The 21083-nt window shown below is 35.6% G+C and overlaps 1 protein-coding gene across 3 annotated transcripts in view; it reads right to left on the bottom strand.

Moving 5' to 3' along the window:
* Positions 1 to 21083, bottom strand: part of USP47 (ubiquitin specific peptidase 47) — a 123346-nt gene that overhangs the window by 19044 nt on the left and 83219 nt on the right. For all 3 annotated transcript variants that reach the window (XM_025357023.1, XM_025357025.1, XM_025357024.1), the window contains 7 exons: positions 16571 to 16702; positions 16014 to 16090; positions 15392 to 15447; positions 13017 to 13129; positions 5976 to 6080; positions 3428 to 3635; positions 1522 to 1637 (listed from right to left, as the gene is read on the bottom strand). In XM_025357023.1, coding sequence (XP_025212808.1) covers positions 1522 to 1637; positions 3428 to 3635; positions 5976 to 6080; positions 13017 to 13129; positions 15392 to 15447; positions 16014 to 16090; positions 16571 to 16702 — 807 coding nt within the window. The remainder of the gene's footprint in view (positions 1 to 1521; positions 1638 to 3427; positions 3636 to 5975; positions 6081 to 13016; positions 13130 to 15391; positions 15448 to 16013; positions 16091 to 16570; positions 16703 to 21083) is intronic.

Consider the following 21083-nt stretch of genomic DNA (forward strand, 5'->3'; position numbering starts at 1 on the left):
TTACGTGAAAGCAGCAGACAAAAATACATCATTTAAAAGAACACTATTTTCAATGCAACAAAGGTCATCAGTTATAAATACCTAATTCTTAAGCAGGCTGGTTAAAAATACTGTATTTGTTCACATGATGTTTTGTGACTGCCTTTATTCTCTATAGACATATTTTTCTCAATAAGATTATTAACTTCTTGGGGAAGAAACTATTGTATCTCTTTCTTTTGTATTATGTGTGAGTGCTCATTAAACTAAATTTTTTTACATTTGGCATTCATATTTTAAAAATGTAATATACAGTATATTATCACAACATAGTATGCATTTACAAGCAATTTCATCACAAAATTTCACAAAATGATTTGTTTCCTGGTTACTACTTTAGCAAAATTGTTAGAAGTCATATATAGAAGTCAAAATACAGACTTTTTTTAAACATAATAACCACCAACTCTTACATGATACCTTACAATTTTTTTCCACAGAGCATTTATTTATTTTTCATTAATGTTCACTACAACTCTGTTAAACAGGTATTTACAACCCCAGATAATGAGATGAAAGACAAGACTACCATAAGATGAATGACTGAAAATTGGACTCGACTTGTAATTATGGAACAACTTCCACTACACCAGGGGCTATTAACCTATGGTTCGAGAACCCTGCAAAATTTGCTGGTTTGTATGCTCAAAGTTCTGCAGAGTATAGGACCCTTGAAAGGATGATAATCATTTGTCTGGTGTGGACTAATCCTTTTGCCCTCCAAAATTTGAATGTTTTCATTGTTATATTTTTCCAGCTCAAAATATCTGAATGAGCCTATTTTCTTTATCACTAGCTCATATAACGGTGCCAGTATTTCATTCATCACCTTCCCTGTCAAGTCTACACCCTCACCTTCCTCCTCTATTTCTATTAAATGTATCCCTACTTTTCTGGTTACCCAAGTTTGAAACCCCTGGCTCAGGTCATTGGTGCATCTGCTTTACCCCAACATTTAACAATTACAAGTCCTACAGATTCTCTCTCTCTTGGAATCTATGCCTTCTCTCATTTCCAGTCATACACCTGCACTTGAATTATTTCAACAGTTTCTTCCTCTCCATTCCTGACTCCCCTCAAGGCATGTGGAACACTAATCTAGTGTCACCAGACACTAAATGCAGCATTGCCGTGCTTAAAAACAACGAAAACAAAAACTCGACTTCTTATTGCCTACACCAAAAAGGAACCCAAACTTTCGTGTTTACTGTTTAAAGCTCTTCATGAAATAAACTGTATTTATATTTCCAGTCCCGTATTTTATGATAATCCAGCCAACACATATAAGTTGTTATATGTACTTGCCTCACACTTTCTTACCTCTACACTTTACTCAATTTGTTTCTTTTAACTATAGTTGTCTCCTAACTACATATATTAGTTCCTAGAGGTAGAGCATGTATCTTATTCATAACTATCACACAGTGTCTTGTACACAGCAGGCACTCAAAAATGTATTTACAGACCTCTTTTAAAACTTACCTTTGAAATCAGTTGTTTGAACTCTGTAACTGTCTGATTTAAGTAAGCACGAACAGTTATAGGAGCAGCTACAGATTCTGCCTTTAGATCAACAACATGAACTTTCACCATCACTTCTGTCACATTTGAAGACATAAACACATAATTGGAGGTTATTTTTTAATGTATTTCACATGAGTAATGCATTCTTAAAGTGTTTCTAATAGATGAAAAATCCAAAATTCCAAGTACAGATGAAAACAACAACACTGAATAAATATAAATCACCAGATACTGCAAAACAAATACTAAAGGCAACATAGCACTCCTGCTTGCTTTTGAACAAACCCCTTATTAAGTCACTCAAGACTTTGTTCATCATCAAAGACTTCCTATCCTCAAAATAATATTTTCTATATCCCAAGGAAAATTCCACACAAAAACTGTTCTGATTATGCCTTTGTTTTCTCACTTAAATCCTTTATATTGAAATTTAATCCCAAATTCTTCTCTTCTGTTTTCAGGAGGTTATGTTTATAACTAAACTCTTAATCACTTGAAAAATAAATGATCTTCAAACACTGTATTTCATACATAGTTATTCTGTATCTGTTTTAACCTGTTTTATGTCAACCCTGTTTTTTTCCTACGTTGTTAATCTAAATTTGACAAAATATTCCACTAAGATCTTGATTATTAATGAATAAAGACTACTTTATAAGTCTTACAATCCACACTAGCATTTAGAGTTCTCTTTCAAATAAGAGGTATTACTGCTAACTCATGTTGTATCTTAATCATTCTTCTCCCTGTCTAGCAAAAAGAAAAAAAAAAAAAAAGCAAGGAAATGTCCTTATGGGACTCTTTATAGATAGGGTAGAGTCTTAGAAGTTGAAGTAGGCATCATAAGGTTTTCAGAAATAAAATTTTCCCACTTAAGAGAGGTAGACTCCTTGAAAGAATACTATATCTAACCTACTCTGTAAAGAGAGGCCTTCATTTAAAAAGGAGATATACAGGATCCACAGATGAATATTATTGTAAAAGGGCAGAATAAGGTTTTGTAAGTTCAACTTTTAGGAAAAAAACACAGAAAACCTAAGTCTGAATTCTGACTAACCACTGATGCAAAGGAGTTAGGGTCAAGACACAACAGTAAGGATTTTGTAAAATTATATAAACATTTTGCTTTTCTTCTATTTGTTACAATTTACATATGGTAATTATAGAAAACTCTGGACATGAACAGACCATGTAACTGTCTACAGGGAAACTGTCTCTGGGAAAACTAGGGGCATGATATTCTGGTTTTCCTAAACAGTCTCAAAGGAAAAACAAACAAACAAACAAACAAACAAAAAACTCAATGTGCTGAGTAAATGTGATAGATTTAATGAAGAAAGAAAAGCTGAAGTCCCTGGGACCTGTAGAAATAGAGAGGATGAAGAAAAATTTTAAATGCTGACAATGATGGGATAATGAATCCACCCTTCCAAAGAAATCCTGAAAAACAGCCTCGACTTCCAAGACTTTATGGGAATATACTTTTTTTGGACGAAGGTCTTCTCTATAAAGAGAAAGAAAGAGAAAGAGAGATCTTCCTAAGAGAGCAATTGATAACTTTAGGGATTGACAGCATCCAGAATGATTCTGTACTGCACACTGGAGAAGAAAAAACCCACTGAAGACCATAAGCTAGAAGTTTTGCTGTTTTTTTGTTGTTTTTAAAATTATGCATACAACTCTTTGCAAGTAATCTAGAACTTAATTCCAAGCTGTTGCTGAGTACTTCTCAACCTGTCAAAATTATTCTACATTTTAAGACCATATGAAAAATTTAAATTATGTTCATTTCTATAATAAAAAAAAAACTTTCTCATGAACATTTTAAGTACAGTAAAACTAAAAATAGTGTAAAATTGCTCACCTCCAGGTTTATAAGACTGGAAAACCTGATCAGGCTTTCTCGTCTCCAGCAGCAAATCAAACATATATGTTGACTTGACGCCACCTAGTAGAAGCCCCATTGGTGTATCTTCTTCTCCTTCATATGACCGTTCTAGATAATCATGAAACTCATCATATTTAACAAGGCGACAGCAATCCAGGGGTATTACCTCTTCTAAATCCATCATCTAAAAGAAAGTAATCCCCCAGAAAGAAAAAATATATATACATATATAAATACACAGTGTTTTAGTCTGTTGGGTAATAACACTACAATAGGCCCTAACAAAATCCACACATTTATGATTTGCATCAAAGACATCAAAGTTACAGGCACAACTTAAATGTTATTTTTAAATAATTCTGTTTCATTATCCCTCAAATCATATAAAGCATGTACTAAATACATTTTTGTTTTTAAAAAGTAAACAACAAAATCAATGTATTGTAACAACTGTTCGTAATCAACTAAGCTGGAAATACAGAAGAAAACAACCGAACAGCCAACTAGAATATGCATCTTTTGTTTTCTTAATCCAATCTGGAGTAGAATTGATAATTCATGTATCTAGTAACAATCTAAGTACAGGAGGACAGCATGTCTCATAAAGCCATCACAAAGGGTATGGCTTCTGTCTCTCAGGTGCCACCTCATTCCTCTCCAGATAGCCCCTTTCAATATTAGCCTCCAGAATACTTACAGCTCATGGTATAGGAATTTCTATCATAAAATTTCCTTCTAGCTTATGTCACTAATAGATGACATACCCTGGTTGCAACAACTCTCTTGATAGGAAATAAGCCTCCTAGAGAAACATAGTAGGATTGCTTAGAAGTATTCAATGTTCATTTAAGGTTGTGATTACGATTTTCAAGAAGGACTTGTAAGGCTCAGTGTATCCCCATTGATCTCTACTCCTCCCCAACTCCCATCCCCAACAATGAAGCTCTAGTTTTGGCATATAAGATTGACTTATTTCTCTCTTCTGTTTGTTTCTTTTTATTTGCAAACTTTCACACTTCCTATTTTCAAGACTAATGCTTGCAGTCCACCATTATATTTAAAGAATTTTTACCAAAATGAGGCAAATCCAGAGCCATCCATCCATCTTAATGTTTGTTCATTCATTTATCCATTCAACATACCCAACCATTTTTGACTTTTCTATATACCAGGGAAGAATACTAAAAATAAAATTATGAGCAAAACCAGAATGGTTTTTGCACTTGTATGTGCTTATAGTCTAGTGAGGGACAGTAATATTAATTAAAATAGTCAAACAATTAAATGTAAAATTTCAATACTGGTAAGTGCTATGCAGGACCAGATGTATAATATAAATGATTCTCAAACTTGACTATGTCTAAGAATCACCTGATATATGTGTTAAAATGCCTATTCCCGGGCTCCAACAGAGAAATTCTGATTCATTTGCAGCAATTAGCATTTTTAATAAGAATGTGACTCTGGTGCAGATTGTGCTGGATCACACTTTGAGAAACAATGTCAGCTATCTTGTGTGTTATTTTCAGTTATTTTATTGGTTCCATTATAACTACACACAAAATGATGTAGTATGTAATTTTTTTCTCTAGGTAATGATGGTTTAATTTCAGTCATTCTGTTAATGCTTATATGGAAAGGGGAAAACTTTAATTTGTTAAGTATCATAAATGACATTTAGAATGACCTGGTGAAACAGCGTGACCCCATTTGCCTTTCAAACCTCATTAATAACTTTCCACTACTCTTAGAGAACAAAATGCAAACTTCTATTTCACAAAATCTCTAATCTCATTTTATGGTACTCTGTGCTCACTTAAAACATATGGCTCCTTTCTTCAGTTTCTTAAACGTGCCAAGCATCTCCTCACCTCAGCACTTTTGCATATGCTGTTCACTCTACTTAGAATATTCTTCCTTGAGCACGGGCCAGTGACCGAGTGGGTAATGCATCTGACTATGGACCAGTATATTCCTCCTCAACTTTTTGCATCACTGCCTCCCTTTCTCATGGTTAAAGTCTCAAAATAAATTTTCTCAATTTAATACTAATGTATTTACAGCATCTAAATAATAAAATAATTGCAAATTGTGATGTTTACATATGTTTTGTCTGTTCTTTCCAATGGATTGTAAACTCCATGAAGGCAGTGACCACGTCTTGTTCACTTTCGTATCTCTAACACCTCATGTTGCCTTATTCACTCTAATATCGCTAATGTTTCATACAGTAAACACTCAAGAAATGTATGTTAAATGAACAGAAAGAGCAAATAAACATTCTGTTTCTAATTTTAATTCTGGGATCTAGAAAGTTTAAATGGCTTCCAGAGAGAGAAAATTTTCAAAATCAACTGACTATGCTCCAAAGGAGAGGTATAAATATACTCAGTAAGAGATAAATTAACTGGTTACCAAGGTTACTGCCAGTGTTTATATAACTACTATCCATAATAAAAAATTGGGAAATTATGTTAATACTGTTGTATTAGTAAGTAAATGCCAATGATGCAGTTAAACATACCTTATAAGCCATTTCTACTGCTTCCTTTAATGTCTTATCCTTATGAACCTCCAATTTATTTTCCATCATTACTTGTTTTGTAGGATGCAAACAGAATAATTTTATCTAGAAAATGTAAAATATCATCATCAACTCTGCAGTTCAAGAGTCAAAGTTCAATTCTTCTGTAGACAGCATTTTTTCCTAATTGTCAAAATACTCTAATTTTTTAAAAGAACATAATTGAGATCATTCTTTCTTCTATCCTTTCTCACTTAGTACTTGACACTGATTATGTCTCACACCATACAAAAATTCAAAAACATTAATTTTAACAACTGTATGTTTCCTTATAAGCATGTATCATGTTTATGTAATCATTTCCCTACTGATATACATTTGAGTTGTTTCCAATTTTTCCCTAATTTGGAAAATGCTATAATGAATATCCCTGTAATCAAAGTATTACAGTAATTATGATTATTTCATTAGATAATAATTCCATAAGAGAAATTATATTTTAAAATATGATTTTGCTTAAGGTTCTTGATAAATACTACTCAATTTCTATCCAATTTTTACTGATTTATTTCCTTTTTTTTTATTTTTTTTTTATTTTTTTTAAATTTATTTATTATTATTATACTTTAAGTTGTAGGGTACATGTGCATAACGTGCAGGTTTGTTACATATGTATACTTGTGCCATGTTGGTCTACTGCACCCATCAACTCGTCATTTACATCAGGTATAACTCCCAATGCAATCCCTCCCCCCTCCCCCCTCCCCATGATAGGCCCCGGTGTGTGATGTTCCCCTTCCTGAGTCCAAGTGATCTCATTGTTCAGTTCCCACCTATGAGTGAGAACATGTGGTGTTTGGTTTTCTGTTCTTGTGATAGTTTGCTAAGAATGATGGTTTCCAGCTGCATCCATGTCCCTACAAAGGACGCAAACTCATCCTTTTTTATGGCTGCATAGTATTCCATTGTGTATATGTGCCACATTTTCTTAATCCAATCTGTCACTGATGGACATTTGGGTTGATTCCAAGTCTTTGCTATTGTGAATAGTGCTGCAATAAACATACGTGTGCATGTGTCTTTATAGCAGCATAATTTATAATCCTTTGGGTATATCCCCAGTAATGGGATGGCTGGGTCATATGGTACATCTAGTTCTAGATCCTTGAGGAATCGCCATACTGTTTTCCATAATGGTTGAACTAGTTTACAATCCCACCAACAGTGTAAAAGTGTTCCTATTTCTCCACATCCTCTCCAGCACCTGTTGTTTCCTGACTTTTTAATGATCGCCATTCTAACTGGTGTGAGATGGTATCTCATTGTGGTTTTGATTTGCATTTCTCTGATGGCCAGTGATGATGAGCATTTTTTCATATGTCTGTTGGCTGTATGAATGTCTTCTTTTGAGAAATGTCTGTTCATATCCTTTGCCCACTTTTTGATGGGGTTGTTTTTTTCTTGTAAATTTGTTTGAGTTCTTTGTAGGTTCTGGATATTAGCCCTTTGTCAGATGAGTAGATTGCAAAAATTTTCTCCCATTCTGTAGGTTGCCTGTTCACTCTGATGGTAGTTTCTTTTGCTGTGCAGAAGCTCTTTAGTTTAATTAGATCCCATTTGTCAATTTTAGCTTTTGCTGCCGTTGCTTTTGGTGTTTTAGACATGAAGTCTTTGCCCATGCCTATGTCCTGAATGGTACTACCTAGGTTTTCCTCTAGGATTTTTATAGTATTAGGTCTAACATTTAAGTCTCTAATCCATCTTGAATTAATTTTCGTATAAGGAGTAAGGAAAGGATCCAGTTTCAGCTTTCTACTTATGGCTAGCCAATTTTCCCAGCACCATTTATTAAATAGGGAATCCTTTCCCCATTTCTTGTTTTTCTCAGGTTTGTCAAAGATCAGATGGCTGTAGATGTGTGGTATTATTTCTGAGGACTCTGTTCTGTTCCATTGGTCTATATCTCTGTTTTGGTACCAGTACCATGCTGTTTTGGTTACTGTAGCCTTGTAGTATAGTTTGAAGTCAGGTAGCATGATGCCACCAGCTTTGTTCTTTTGACTTAGGATTGTCTTGGAGATGCGGGCTCTTTTTTGGTTCCATATGAACTTTAAAGCAGTTTTTTCCAATTCTGTGAAGAAACTCATTGGTAGCTTGATGGGGATGGCATTGAATCTATAAATTACCTTGGGCAGTATGGCCATTTTCACAATATTGATTCTTCCTATCCATGAGCATGGTATGTTCTTCCATTTGTTTGTGTCCTCTTTTATTTCACTGAGCAGTGGTTTGTAGTTCTCCTTGAAGAGGTCCTTTACATCCCTTGTAAGTTGGATTCCTAGGTATTTGATTCTCTTTGAAGCAATTGTGAATGGAAGTTCATTCATGATTTGGCTCTGTGTTTGTCTGTTATTGGTGTATAAGAATGCTTGTGATTTTTGCACATTAATTTTGTATCCTGAGACTTTGCTGAAGTTGCTTATCAGCTTAAGGAGATTTTGGGCTGAGACAATGGGGTTTTCTAAATATACAATCATGTCATCTGCAAACAGGGACAATTTGACTTCTTCTTTTCCTAACTGAATACCCCTGATTTCTTTCTCTTGCCTAATTGCCCTAGCCAGAACTTCCAACACTATGTTGAATAGGAGTGGTGAGAGAGGGCATCCCTGTCTTGTGCCAGTTTTCAAAGGGAAGTTTTCCAGTTTTTGCCCATTCAGTATGATATTGGCTGTGGGTTTGTCATAAATAGCTCTTATTATTTTGAGGTACGTTCCATCAATACCGAATTTATTGAGCGTTTTTAGCATGAAGGGCTGTTGAATTTTGTCAAAAGCCTTTTCTGCATCTATTGAGATAATCATGTGGTTCTTGTCTTTGGTTCTGTTTATATGCTGGATTATGTTTATTGATTTGCGAATGTTGAACCAGCCTTGCATCCCAGGGATGAAGCCCACTTGATCATGGTGGATAAGCTTTTTGATGTGTTGCTGAATCCGGTTTGCCAGTATTTTATTGAGGATTTTTGCATCGATGTTCATCAGGGATATTGGTCTAAAATTCTCTTTTTTTGTTGTGTCTCTGCCAGGCTTTGGTATCAGGATGATGTTGGCCTCATAAAATGAGTTAGGGAGGATTCCCTCTTTTTCTATTGATTGGAATAGTTTCAGAAGGAATGGTACCAACTCCTCCTTATACCTCTGGTAGAATTCAGCTGTGAATCCATCTGGTCCTGGACTTTTTCTGGTTGGTAGGCTATTAATTATTGCCTCAATTTCAGAGCCTACTATTGGTCTATTCAGGGATTCAACTTCTTCCTGGTTTAGTCTTGGAAGAGTGTAAGTGTCCAGGAAATTATCCATTTCTTCTAGATTTTCCAGTTTATTTGCGTAGAGGTGTTTATAGTATTCTCTGATGGTAGTTTGTATTTCTGTGGGGTCGGTGGTGATATCCCCTTTATCATTTTTAATTGCGTCGATTTGATTCTTCTCTCTTTTCTTCTTTATTAGTCTTGCTAGTGGTCTGTCAATTTTGTTGATCTTTTCAAAAAACCAACTCCTGGATTCATTGATTTTTTGGAGGGTTTTTTGTGTCTCTATCTCCTTCAGTTCTGCTCTGATCTTAGTTATTTCTTGCCTTCTGCTAGCTTTGGAATGTGTTTGCTCTTGCTTCTCTAGTTCTTTTAATTGCGATGTTAGAGTGTCAATTTTTGATCTTTCCTGCTTTCTCTTGTGGGCATTTAGTGCTATAAATTTCCCTCTACACACTGCTTTAAATGTGTCCCAGAGATTCTGGTATGTTGTATCTTTGTTCTCATTGGTTTCAAAGAACATCTTTATTTCTGCCTTCATTTCGTTATGTACCCAGTAGTCATTCAGGAGCAGATTGTTCAGTTTCCATGTAGTTGAGCGGTTTTGATTGAGTTTCTTAGTTCTGAGTTCTAGTTTGATTGCACTGTGGTCTGAGAGACAGTTTGTTATAATTTCTGTTCTTGTACATTTGCTGAGGAGTGCTTTACTTCCAATTATATGGTCAATTTTGGAGTAAGTACGATGTGGTGCTGAGAAGAATGTATATTCTGTTGATTTGGGGTGGAGAGTTCTATAGATGTCTATTAGGTCTGCTTGCTGCAGAGATGAGTTCAATTCCTGGATATCCTTGTTAACTTTCTGTCTTGTTGATCTGTCTAATGTTGACAGTGGAGTGTTGAAGTCTCCCATTATTATTGTATGGGAGTCTAAGTCTCTTTGTAAGTCTCTAAGGACTTCCTTTATGAATCTGGGTGCTCCTGTATTGGGTGCATATATATTTAGGATAGTTAGCTCTTCCTGTTGAATTGATCCCTTTACCATTATGTAATGGCCTTCTTTGTCTCTTTTGATCTTTGATGGTTTAAAGTCTGTTTTATCAGAGACTAGTATTGCAACCCCCGCTTTTTTTTGTTCTCCATTTGCTTGGTAAATCTTCCTCCATCCCTTTATTTTGAGCCTATGTATGTCTCTGCGTGTGAGATGGGTCTCCTGAATACAGCAGACTGATGGGTCTTGACTCTTTATCCAGTTTGCCAGTCTGTGTCTTTTCATTGGAGCATTTAGTCCATTTACATTTAAGGTTAAGATTGTTATGTGTGAACTTGATCCTGCCATTATGATATTAACTGGTTATTTTGCTCGTTAGTTGATGCAGTTTCTTCCTAGCCTCGATGGTCTTTACATTTTGGCATGTTTTTGCAATGGCTGGTACCGGTTGTTCCTTTCCATGTTGAGTGCTTCCTTCAGGGTCTCTTGTAAGGCAGGCCTAGTGGTGACAAAATCTCTAAGCATTTGCTTATCTGTAAAGGATTTTATTTCTCCTTCACTTATGAAACTTAGTTTAGCTGGATATGAAATTCTGGGTTTAAAATTCTTTTCTTTAAGAATGTTGAATATTGGCCCCCACTCTCTTCTGGCTTGTAGAGTTTCTGCCGAGAGATCTGCTGTGAGTCTGATGGGCTTCCCTTTGTGGGTAACCCGACCTTTCTCTCTGGCTGCCCTTAAGATTTTTTCCTTCATTTCAACTTTGGTGAATCTGGCAATTATGTGTCTTGGGGTTGCTCTTCTCGAGGAGTATCTTTGTGGCGTTCTCTGTATTTCCTGGATTTGAATGTTGGCCTGCCCTACTAGGTTGGGGAAGTTCTCCTGGATGATATCCTGAAGAGTGTTTTCCAACTTGGTTCCATTTTCCCCCTCACTTTCAGGCACCCCAATCAGACGTAGATTTGGTCTTTTTACATAATCCCATACTTCTTGCAGGCTTTGTTCATTTCTTTTTCTTCTTTTTTCTTTTGGTTTCTCTTCTCGCTTCATTTCATTCATTTGATCCTCCATCGCTGATACTCTTTCTTCCAGTTGATCGAGTCGGTTACTGAAGCTTGTGCATTTGTCACGTATTTCTCGTGTCATGGTTTTCATCTCTTTCATTTCGTTTATGACCTTCTCTGCATTAATTACTCTAGCCGTCAATTCTTCCACTTTTTTTTCAAGATTTTTAGTTTCTTTGCGCTGGGTACGTAATTCCTCCTTTAGCTCTGAGAAATTTGATGGACTGAAGCCTTCTTCTCTCATCTCGTCAAAGTCATTCTCCGTCCAGCTTTGATCCGTTGCTGGCGATGAGCTGCGCTCCTTTGCCGGGGGAGATGTGCTCTTATTTTTTGAATTTCCAGCTTTTCTGCCCTGCTTTTTCCCCATCTTTGTGGTTTTATCTGCCTCTGGTCTTTGATGATGGTGATGTACTGATGGGGTTTTGGTGTAGGTGTCCTTCCTGTTTGATAGTTTTCCTTCTAACAGTCAGGACCCTCAGCTGTAGGTCTGTTGGAGATTGCTTGAGGTCCACTCCAGACCCTGTTTGCCTGGGTAACAGCAGCAGAGGCTGCAGAAGATAGAATATTTCTGAACAGCAAGTGTACCTGTCTGATTCTTGCTTTGGAAGCTTCCTCTCAGGGGTGTACTCCACCCTGTGAGGTGTGGGGTGTCAGACTGCCCCTAGTGGGGGATGTCTCCCAGTTAGGCTACTCAGGGGTCAGGGACCCACTTGAGCAGGCAGTCTGTCCCTTCTCAGATCTCAACCTCCGTGTTGGGAGATCCACTGCTCTCTTCAAAGCTGTCAGACAGAGTCGTTTGCGTCTGCAGAGCTTTCTGCTGCTTTGTTGTTGTTGTTGTTGTTGTGTAGCTGTGCCCTGTCCCCAGAGGTGGAGTCTACAGAGACAGGCAGGTTTCCTTGAGCTGCTGTGAGCTCCACCCAGTTCGAGCTTCCCAGCAGCTTTGTTTACCTACTTAAGCCTCAGCAATGGCGGGCGCCCCTCCCCCAGCCTCGCTGCTGCCTTGCCGGTAGATCACAGACTGCTGTGATAGCAATGAGGGAGGCTCCGTGGGCGTGGGACCCTCCCGGCCAGGTGTGGGATATGATCTCCTGGTGTGCCTGTTTGCTTAAAGCACAATACTGGGGTGGGAGTTACCCGATTTTCCAGGTGTTGTGTGTCTCAGTTCCCCTGGCTAGGAAAAGGGATTCCCTTCCCCCTTGCGCTTCCCAGGTGAGGCGATGCCTCGCCCTGCTTCAGCTCTCGCTGGTCGGGCTGCAGCAGCTGACCAGCACCGATCGTCCGGCACTCCCCAGTGAGATGAACCCAGTACCTCAGTTGAAAATGCAGAAATCACCGGTCTTCTGTGTCGCTCGCGCTGGGAGTTGGAGACTGGAGCTGTTCCTATTCGGCCATCTTGCTCCGCCCCTGATTTATTTTCTTTTAGTAGGATAAGAGAATGTGTCTACCTCAACTGTGGCTTCACCAGCACTGAGCACCGTCACTACGTGTTTCTGGGTTTTTACACATCAAATCAAATCAAATCAAATCAAATTTTACCTTTATAGTATAGTTGGTTACACTGTTCAATGATCATGATAGCATAACTGTCTACAGAATCAACCCAGTGAGTCAGTCATTAGAATTGCAGTTAACTAAGCTTAAAGATAGCACTTTCAATTAAAAATAAAATGATGGAATTCAACCTTGCATGTATTGCGCTCAATTTCTCGTTGTCTCTTTTCTTGTTCTTCCAACTCTCTCTCCTTCTGCACCAAGTTTTTAATATGTTCCGGGTATTCATCCACTTCTAGAAATTCTATTAGTAATAAAAACAGGATAAAACAGTGTCACTGAAACTGAGCTCCCTTTATTCATCCTGCTTCACTATGCTCTCATGGTATATACTTCTACTATAGCACTCATGGAGATATATCTCCATTATATCCCTCTCTCAACTTGGATAACAAGCTTCGTCCAGAAAAGGGTTAAGAGATAGTTAACAGGGACACATGGTTAGGTCTCATATTTTAAAGAGCCATGTATTTATTCAAAATGGCTCTTGGCTCCAGAGCAACTCCAATACGTGGATTAATATTTTAGAATGAAAAAGCTCTCTGCAACTTGAAAATAGAATAATTTCTGACTTCAAATCATGCCATCCCATCAAACTGTGTGACCTTGGGCAAGTTTACTTCTCCAACATAGGTCTCTTCAGCTTATTAATATCATCTACCCCATAAAGTTACTACCTGAGATACAATAAAACTTAATAAATGCTGCTGCTGTTGCTGCTACCAAATACTACCTATTTGTTTACTATTATCTTTCCCCTGTTCTCAAAGCAGTGTTTACCTGCCTCCTAACCACAGAATGCAGAGTCATAAAACTCACACCTTCATCTACTGGATTTCTCTCTATATGGTCAAGATTCGTTTGAATACAAAAAGTGATGATTATTTGTGATATAGTTTGGACATCTGTCCTCACCCAAATCTCATGTTGAATTGTAATCCCCAATACTGGAGGTGGGGCCTGGTGGGAGATGTCTGGGTCATGAGGGTGGATCCCTCATGGCTTGGTGCTGTCTTTGTGATACTGAGTTCTCATGAGTTCTGGTCATTTAAAAGTGTGTGACACCCCTCCCCCACACCCAGAACTTGCTTGCTCCTGCTTTTGCCATGTGAAATGCCTGCTCCCGTATTGCCGTCTGACATGACTGAAAGCTCCCTGAGGCTTCATCAGAAGCTGAGCAGATGCTAGCATCATGCTTCCTGCAAAGCCTGAGAACTGTGAGACAATTAAACTTCTTTTCTTTATAAATTACTCAGTTTTGGGTATTTCTTTACAGCAATGTGAAGACAAACTGATATAATTTGTGAGGCTACTTTTAAACAATTAGTTAAAAGAAAGAATTACATGCAAAAAATGATTATTATAGACTCACATATAATCATTTTTACAAAAGTTTTTCTTAATAATCACAACTTCATATGTAACTCAAAGTATTCAAAGGGACTATATGAAATGATGACATCATTTGATGAAGCCAATGATTATTTGGCATGAAAAAGGGAAGATAATTTTTATCAAAAATAGCATGTGTCTGTAAAAGGTAAAAGCTGTTGCTTCTAGGAAAGAACTCTAATTTAAAAAATATTCCATATCATATAATACAGCGCCCTCTGGTGCTTTATAACAAAACTAGAGTTGGAGGAGTAAAGGAAGGCTGAGTTACTGCGTTATTGGAAGGCTGGGTCCACATGAGGGACATGAATTATAATACTGTCTCTACTTCCAGATAGCTATGACCTGGGACAGCTTACTCTTTGGGGTAGTTTCTTTATAATACAGTACAAATGACTACTTCTGCTCTTAAATCTCTGTTCTGAAATGACTTACATAATGTCCAATTATTTTTTCATTAATTCCATAGTAAATTATTGAATGTTACTATATGACAGCTCCTGAAATATACTTTATGTGAAAAGATGACTAAGTCCTAAGCCTTGTACCAACTGAATTCACCATCTAATGAGGGTTTACAAAAATGTGAATAAAAACATAATGCTTGAAACAGATTTACTAACAGCAACAGTAGTTTCTAAACAAAGGAAATATATTGAAATCAAAGATTGTGATTACTTTTTTTAATTATGAAAAGACTATGAGCAAACACATCATCTGTATATATATCTGTACACACCCCCTATACATTTGTAATACAGCCTGAGTCAAAATTAGCAAGAAAAAACAAACACTGCAATATTTTAAAAGCAATAATTCCAAATATGTTATGATCCCTACATCAGACTGCACATAATATAATCTTACTACTAATAAACATTCAATTTATTTAATGTAGTTTTGTCTCTTCATATATTAAAAAATAATTCAACAACATTTTTTTAAGGTCTTTACCAGTTGGTATTATTTTATAACAGTCTTTGTAAAAAATTCTTCCAGGCATAAAACAACTTAATTATCTTATCATTTAAAAGTAGTTATCTGGGTTTGCATACTTAGAAAAGAAATTAGTTTATAACACAAATTAAAATCAAATAACTATAGGTAAACATACTTGCATTTCTGGCTGGATCCTTTAGTCTATAGATCAGCATATATGCATTTGTGGAACTAGCAGAAACATAAAAAAGATTAATAGGGATAAAAAGTAGATTATAAAGATTCCACTTCTAAGCATGAAATATTTACTTTAAATCGTGATTTTTTTAAAAAACAATTAGAAAATCATGCCACTGTTCCCAGACACATTCAGATTTAAAACATTCCAGATAAGAGGAAAATCACATTTAGAGAAGATTCCGTATCTCTTCTTGGTAATACAGTAAAGTCTTTAACAAAATTGTGTACTGGAATGTCTACATACAACAGTTAAGTCAGGCGCCAGCAAGTTTTTTCCAGCAAGGACCAAACAGTAAAAATCACAGGCTTTGCAGGCCATATGGTCTGTGCTGCAACTACTCTACTATGTTATTATAGTGTAAAAGCATTAACACATAATATAGAAACAAATGGCTATGTCAGTGTTCAAACTTCATTTCCAAAATATGGAGGCAGGTTGGATTTGGCTCATGGGTTGTAGTTTGTCAATCCCTTGGTTAAATCTTTGATGATAAAAAACACTGAGAAGCTATAATTAATTCTAACTTTTAAACACTGAAAATTAGGAAATTGCTTACCTTGCGAAAGCACTGGAATAATAACCTCTGCTTCCTGAAGATCCACCATGTGTTTTCTTAATGTCCTCTTGTGTTATCTGAAAATGTGTTACATGATTTTTTTTTTGCAAATTCTATAACACTATCACATTAATGTCAATATGTAACTCAATCTTTAACCTCAGAGTTAAATGCTATGAAAGACCTTCATGATTGCTCACACAGCTACCAATTCACAAAATTTAATCATAATCAGTGGCTGCTTACCAGCCAGTCAGTTCTAGCATTCCTGATCACACGTGAAGCACAAGTAGCACCTATGAAGGCTCAGGCCCAGAGGAAAATTGGTAGTCTATCTCTGGAGATATTCAGCAAGCCCCAAACAAAACAAAGCAAAACAAAGAAATAATAAACAAATGCAAGAACTTTACTAAAAGCAAAAATTAAAGACAGATTTGATATGGGTCTTAAGATGTACCACCAGACAGATTCACTCATTCTTAATAAAACTCACTGTTGTTTAGAAGCACTCTTACTCCCATCTTGCAGAGTAATAATCTTAAAGGACACCTCCTTACCCTGCTGACATGTTGATCATTGAAGCTGTACCACTGCTCATCACTGAATGACTTTATACATGCATAATAATGACCACCAGCAGCACTCCCGGAATGAACCATAACAGAGAAAAGTTCATAGATCAAGGAATTCTAAGGGGAAAAAATAAAAGTAACTCAGAGGAGAAGAAAAACACAACCCTTATTTGTGTATTTCCTATTCTCTGTTAACATGCAGAGAAGTAACATGGTTAGTTGTCCTATATATTATAGGTCAACTTTCCCCTAAGGCAAAACAAAAATGGCAAGTTATAAAATAACTGTATATACCACAAGTTACACAAGTTTCATCAGTGCATTCTTTCACATTTTAATTATGCTATAACCTTTGAAACCATATATATCTGTAAATACAAACTTACATATGTAAAAATTAAGTAAGTCTAACATTTCAGAAGCAGATGCTAATTACAATGCTGTTCTAAAATGCACAGTCGATAAAAAATTCCCATGTAACATACTGTTTCTTATTCAAATTTTATTTCCTTTACAAAAGAGCTGAGGAATATAATTATTTGGAACATCTTCTAATGCATTTATGCATTATCTGTGATATCATGATCTACTGATTTATCTCTCTCTTATATTAAGAATGAATCCTGAATTATACTATATCTACAATAAATTAAAATTGTTTCTTTAGCTTCCTGTACTGCAAACAATTCTTTAAAGTTTGGAGCTAAAGATTATTTTAGGCAAACTTAAGTATTTGTGGAAGAAAATCAAGAAAAGAGGCAACTTGTTTAAAAAAATGAGGTCATTTATAATGACTTGTTTTTATATTTAAGACAATCTTTTCTTTCAGAAGCCCACGCACTTCACAACTCCTAAGACAGTTTGAGATACTGGAGACTTTGCAGACCAGTAACTCTATCACAAAAAAAGAACAGGTAGGAAGACAAAAACAGAGAAGGTAAGGAGGTTAAAAAGGCAGTCTGACATCAGAAGATTACCAGTTTATGACGGACAAGCTTTATTTTATTTACTTTTCTACAAATACTAGGGTTTCTCTTCTTTATTCTTTGCCTAAAAAGCGTTTTAGAGCCTTCTATAATTTTTAAGAAATTCTAATTTATCTTAAAATAACTTTAAACTGACCACAACATATTGTTAATTAGTGAAATTTCTAGAACAAATTTTGAAAATGTCTGAAAACTTGTTTATGTGGTTCAGATTTTATTTCTACAACTAAAATTAATCACAGTGGTGATAGGAAGTTTCAGAATTTATTTGCAATCCAAAATGTGTTTAAAGCATTGAACACCTTATGAAATGTGGTAACTCCATGTTATTAAATTAAAATGCTTTGAATGTAGTAAATACACTAGACAAAATTTTGATATCACTGAATGATATGAACAATATCTTATGATAAGCAGTCTCCCCACTTAGAAAAAAAAAAAAACACAGAAAAAGCCTGCCAACCAATAGCTATACATTTTTTAAGTTTCATCACAATGATCAAAGCCAACATAATTATCTTCCTGGAAAATTCTAATAGTAGCAACTTCTAGACGACAGTAATGGTGATATATTCAGAAGACTGAAACACCTTCCAAATTAGAATTGTATATATCTATTTTAAAGCAAAAGATAATACAGTCATGATAGAGTAAGGGTTCTAATGTAATTTTTTAGTTTTGTAAACTAAAACAGTTTCAAATCAAATACACTGCTAAAAAGTAGTAAGGAAAGTAAAGTACCTTTATCCAAATCTAGCATAGTAATTTGTAAATAAAATTACCCAAAAACGTGTCCTAACATTTTCTTCTCTTTTACTACTATTTAACAAAGTAATACATTACTCTTAATAAAAAGAGGATACATCTTCAAACACAGTACTAGCAAACAGAATTACAAATTTCTAAATCTGGGTAGAACAGAAAGCATCTAGTCCAAATTCCTCCAAAATGTAGCAACTGAAAGGCACACAGATTAAATGATTTGCCCAAAGTGATACAGTTTATTAATGGCAAAGTAAGAACTAAAATCTAGATCATCTGGCTCACTAATGCAAGGGTCAAAGAGTGAATATTTTAGGCTTTCTAGGCCATACGGTTTCTGTCGCAACTACTCAACTCTGTCATTATAGTACTAAACCAGACATACACAATATGTAAACAACCAGAGTGACTGTGTTCTGATAAATCTTTATTCACAAAAACTGGTAACACTCAGCAACAGACCTGGAAGCTCAACACCAAACAATAAATACCCACCCTGCCCAATAAACCAAAAATCAAAACAACAACAAAATACAAAAACTCCCATGTTTAGGCATATCATGTTCAAACTGAACAAAACCAAAGACAAAAAATCTTCAGGGGAGGCAGAGGGGAAAAACACCTTACCTATAGACGAACAAGGATAAGAATTATAGCACACTGTCATTATAAACCATGCAAGCAAGAAGAGTGTAATGAAATATTTTGTGTTGAAAGAAAAATACCACCAACCTAGAATTCTATAGCCAGAGAAATAATCCTTTAAAAGTGAAGAAGAGAAACTAGAAATAAATAGCAAAAGGAAAACTGGAAAATTCACAAATATGTGCAAATTGTTTTAAACAACACATTCTTGAACAACCAATGGGTCCAAGAAGAAACCACAAAGGAAATTAGAAAATATCTTGAGACAAATGAAAACAAAAACATAACATACCAAAACTTACGGAATGAAACAAAAGAGGAAAGTTTATAGATGTAAATGCCTACATTTAAAAAAAAAAAAAAAAGAAGAAGACATCTCAAATCAACAACCTAACTTTATACCACAAGGAACCAGAAATAGAAGAACAAACTAAGCTGGGGAGGGGGGATTAAAAAAAAAAAAAAAAGACGAAAAAACTAGACTCAGAGATAGCAGAAGAAAGGAAATAAAGATTAGAGCAGAAATACAGAATAGAAAAAAAAATGAAATTAAGAGCTGGCTTTTTGAAAAGATCAACAAAGTTAACAAACCCTTAGCTAGGCTAAGAAAGAGACAAGACTCAAATAACAAAAATCAGAAATGAAAGAGGAGACATTATACTGAAGCCACAAAAATAAAAAGGATCATAAGAGACTACTATGAACAATTATACACCAACAAATTGGATACCCTAGAAGAAATGGATAAATTTCTACAAACATAACAGCTTACGAAGGCTGACTCAAGAAGATATAAAAAATCCGAACACATCTATAACTAGTAAGGAGACTGAATCAGTAATCAAAAACCTCCCAACAAAGAAAACCCCAGGACCAGGTTGCTTTGCTAGAAAATTTTATCAAACATTTAAAGAATTAACACGAATCCTTCTCAAACTTTCTGAAAAAGTAAAAAGGAGAAAAACTTCCAAACTGATTCTATTAGGTCAGCATGACTTTGATACCAAAATTAGACAAAGATACTAAAAACTATAGAAGAGTATCTCTTTGATGAATATTCATGCATAAATCCTTAACAAAACACTAGCAAGCCAAATTCAATAACACATTAAAGGACTATACATCATGACTAAGTGATCAATGTAATACACTACATTAACAGAATTAAAAACAAAACCACAGGATCACTTCAAATGATAAAGAAAAAGTATCTGACAAAATGAAACATTCTTTCATGATAAAAACACTCAACAAACTAGGAATAGAAGGAAATTACCTCAACATTATGAAAGTCTTATATGAAAACCCCACAGCTACCATCATATTAAATGGTGAAAAACTGAAAGCTTTCCCTCTAAGATCAGGAACAAAGCAAAGATGCCCATTCATACCACTTCTATTCAACACAGTACTGAAGTCCTAGCCAGAGCAATCAGGCAAGAAGAAATAAAAGATATCCAAATAGGAAACAAAGAAGAAAAATTATTTCTGTTCACAGATGACAGTCTTGTATGTAGAAAATAAAGATTCTGCATTAAAAAAAAAAAAAAAAAAAAAACCCTAACAAGTAAATTCAGCAAAAAATGCAGGATACAAAATCAACACACGCACAAATCTGTTGCATTTCTAAATACTAACAATTTATTGTTACACTAACACTAACAATCCAAAAAGAAAATTAAGAAAACAATTCCATTTACAATAGTATCAAAGAGAATAAAATTCTTAGGAATAAACTTAACCAAGGAGGCAGAAGACTCATACACTGAAAAACCTTAAAACATCAAGGAGGCCAGGTGTGGTGGCTCACGCCTGTAATCCCAGCACTTTGGGATGCCGAGGTGGGTAGATCATGAGGTCAGGAGATTAAGACCATTGTGGCTAACACAGTGAAATCCCATCTCTACTAAAAATACAAAAAATTAGCCGGGCGTGGTGGCCGGCGCCTGTAGTCCCAGCTACTCAGGAGGGTAAGGCAGGAGAATGGCATGAACTTGGGAGGTAGAACTTGCAGTGAGCCAAGATCACACCACTGCACTCCAGCCTGGGCACAGAGCAAGACTCTGTCTCAAAAAAAAAAAAAAAAAAAAAAAAAAAAAAAAAAA

The sequence above is a fragment of the Theropithecus gelada genome, chromosome 14 (assembly GCF_003255815.1).
Source record: "Theropithecus gelada isolate Dixy chromosome 14, Tgel_1.0, whole genome shotgun sequence".
In the NCBI taxonomy this organism is placed as follows: domain Eukaryota; kingdom Metazoa; phylum Chordata; class Mammalia; order Primates; family Cercopithecidae; genus Theropithecus; species Theropithecus gelada.